The sequence below is a fragment of the Rhinolophus sinicus genome, chromosome 1 (genome assembly GCF_057876585.1).
Source record: "Rhinolophus sinicus isolate RSI-liver-muscle chromosome 1, RSI-T2T, whole genome shotgun sequence".
Lineage (NCBI taxonomy): Eukaryota > Metazoa > Chordata > Mammalia > Chiroptera > Rhinolophidae > Rhinolophus > Rhinolophus sinicus.
The window spans coordinates 56910108-56912322 of record NC_142501.1 but is presented as its reverse complement, the minus strand read 5'-3'; the positions used below and the strand labels follow the sequence as shown (position 1 = coordinate 56912322).

At 30.2% G+C, this 2215-nt stretch overlaps 1 protein-coding gene across 1 annotated transcript; it reads left to right on the top strand.

Annotated features, from left to right (window-relative positions):
- Window positions 1–626: 626 nt before the first annotated feature.
- LOC109439237 (olfactory receptor 6C70) lies at window positions 627–1615 on the top strand. Its single transcript, XM_019719500.3, has one exon. The coding sequence runs from the start codon at window positions 627–629 to the stop codon at window positions 1563–1565; it is 939 nt and encodes a 312-aa protein (XP_019575059.1). The 3' UTR covers window positions 1566–1615.
- Window positions 1616–2215: the final 600 nt, after the last annotated feature.

The window sequence follows — 2215 nt, the reverse complement described above, 5'->3', positions numbered from 1 at the left end:
TTTTTTTATAAATGTTGGTATATCTGCTTTATACTCCTTTTCAATTTTTCCTAGATTCAACTAGTATTTATTTTGTTGTGATATTACAACCTTATGCTCTTTTTTTTCTTTTTTCATTTTCTGTCTTCATTTTAGTAGTTCATAGAAAAGTTGCAAGAGGCTACAATGGGGCACTAAGCAAATGTCACTTTATTATGAAATCAAAAGTTTCAGAATTTAACTGTTGATCTTAATTCATTATACTGGTATAATTTTATTTTGATGAAGTTAATAAAAATGAATGGATTATTTTTGAATACTGAATCAAGATTTTATATAATTTATTTTACAAATACAAAAATTTGGAATTAGTTACAAATGACTCGAAGTTTGTAAGTAAGGGTAAAAAAATCAACTATTACGGGTTTTGCAGGTCAATTTCCAAAACTGATTTGATTTCTATAGTGCTATTTAAAATAATGTCTGTTGCACAGTTCTAGATCATATCTTCAACATCACGGAAGATTACCTTGTAAATGGGTATGTTTATGAATATGGATCCTTTACATAACATTTCCAGGATAAAGCTACTTATGTAGTTTCTCATTTTTTTTTTTATTTCTAGAGTTTGTAATCTTGAAAGAGAGATGAAGAATCATACAAAACAGACAGAGTTTATCCTTCTGGGACTGACAGACAATCCTCAGTTACAGATTGTAATTTTTTTATTTCTACTTCTGAATTACATGTTCAGCGTGATAGGAAACTTAACCATTATTGCCCTCACTCTACTGGATTCTCATCTCAAGACCCCAATGTATTTCTTCCTCCGAAATTTCTCTCTTCTGGAAATTTCATTCACAAGTGCTTGCATCCCCAGATTCCTAATCACTATTGTAACTAGAGAAAAGACCATTTCCTATAATGGTTGTATATCTCAGTTATTTTTCTACATATTCTTGGGGGCTACAGAATTTTTCCTTTTGGCGGCTATGTCCTATGATCGCTATGTGGCCATCTGCAAACCTTTGCATTATACATCCATTATGAGCAGCCGAGTTTGTCATCAGCTTATACTTAGTTCTTGGGCAACTGGTTTCCTGGTCATTTTCCCTCCACTGCTTTTGGTTCTTGACCTGGAATTCTGTGCTTCAAATATCATTGATCATTTCATATGTGACATTTCTCCTTTTCTGCAACTGTCTTGCTCAGACATACATTTACTAGAAGTGATTGCTTTTTTCTTAGCTGCCATGATCCTCATTTTCACATTGTTATTAATAATCTTTTCTTACTCTTACATCATCAAGACAATTCTAAAATTCCCTTCAGCTCAACAAAAGAAAAAAGCTTTTTCTACCTGCTCTTCTCACATGATTGTTGTATCTATCACTTACGGTAGTTGTATATTTATCTACATAAAGCCATCAGCAAATGAAAGAATCACTTTAAGTAAAGGAGTAGCCGTGCTCAATACTTCAATTGCCCCTTTGTTGAACCCATTCATTTATACTCTGAGGAACCAGCAAGTTAAACAAGCCTTCAGAGATGTATTTAGAAAGATATTTTGTGCTTTAGACAAGTAATACTATTTATTTAAATAGCTAACATAAAACACAAAAGGGACATGAAACAAAACCTATTTTGACTTTTCTAATTTAAGAATTGACCTCTAATATTTAATTAGTTGGATCACTTTAGCTTACCCAAGCTTAGAAAATCTTTCCATTCTATACATTCTGAATTAAAATTTCTGTTATTCAAAGTGAAAACTTTCTCTGTTAGAAATATAAAATTGCAAATTCATTTTCTCTAAAACTGTTAGAATAAAATGATTGAAGGGTTTTGATTGTACTATATAATATAAATTCTTGGAGAGCTGTATCTGTGAAACAATTTAAATAAATGTAACATGTTTTATTTAAAAGCTATGTTCTTTAAAGTATTTAGATAAATTGAATTTTGTCACAGTTAAATATGCTTAAGATACTTCAAGAGAGCTTGCACTTTAAAAGAATAATCTAGAGAATTACTTTGTAAAGTGACATTTTCAAATGTCAGTTGTCAATATAGTTAGAAAGCGTAATTTCCTTTGAAATGATCATACATTTCATTTGTGTGATTTTATTTTAGTTTTTGTGTTGGGTAGAGTTTTAAAATTGCAGAAAACAAAATATGATTTAATACACAGTAGTTTATTTCTCACATGATCTTTTCCAAGAACATATAAACAAAT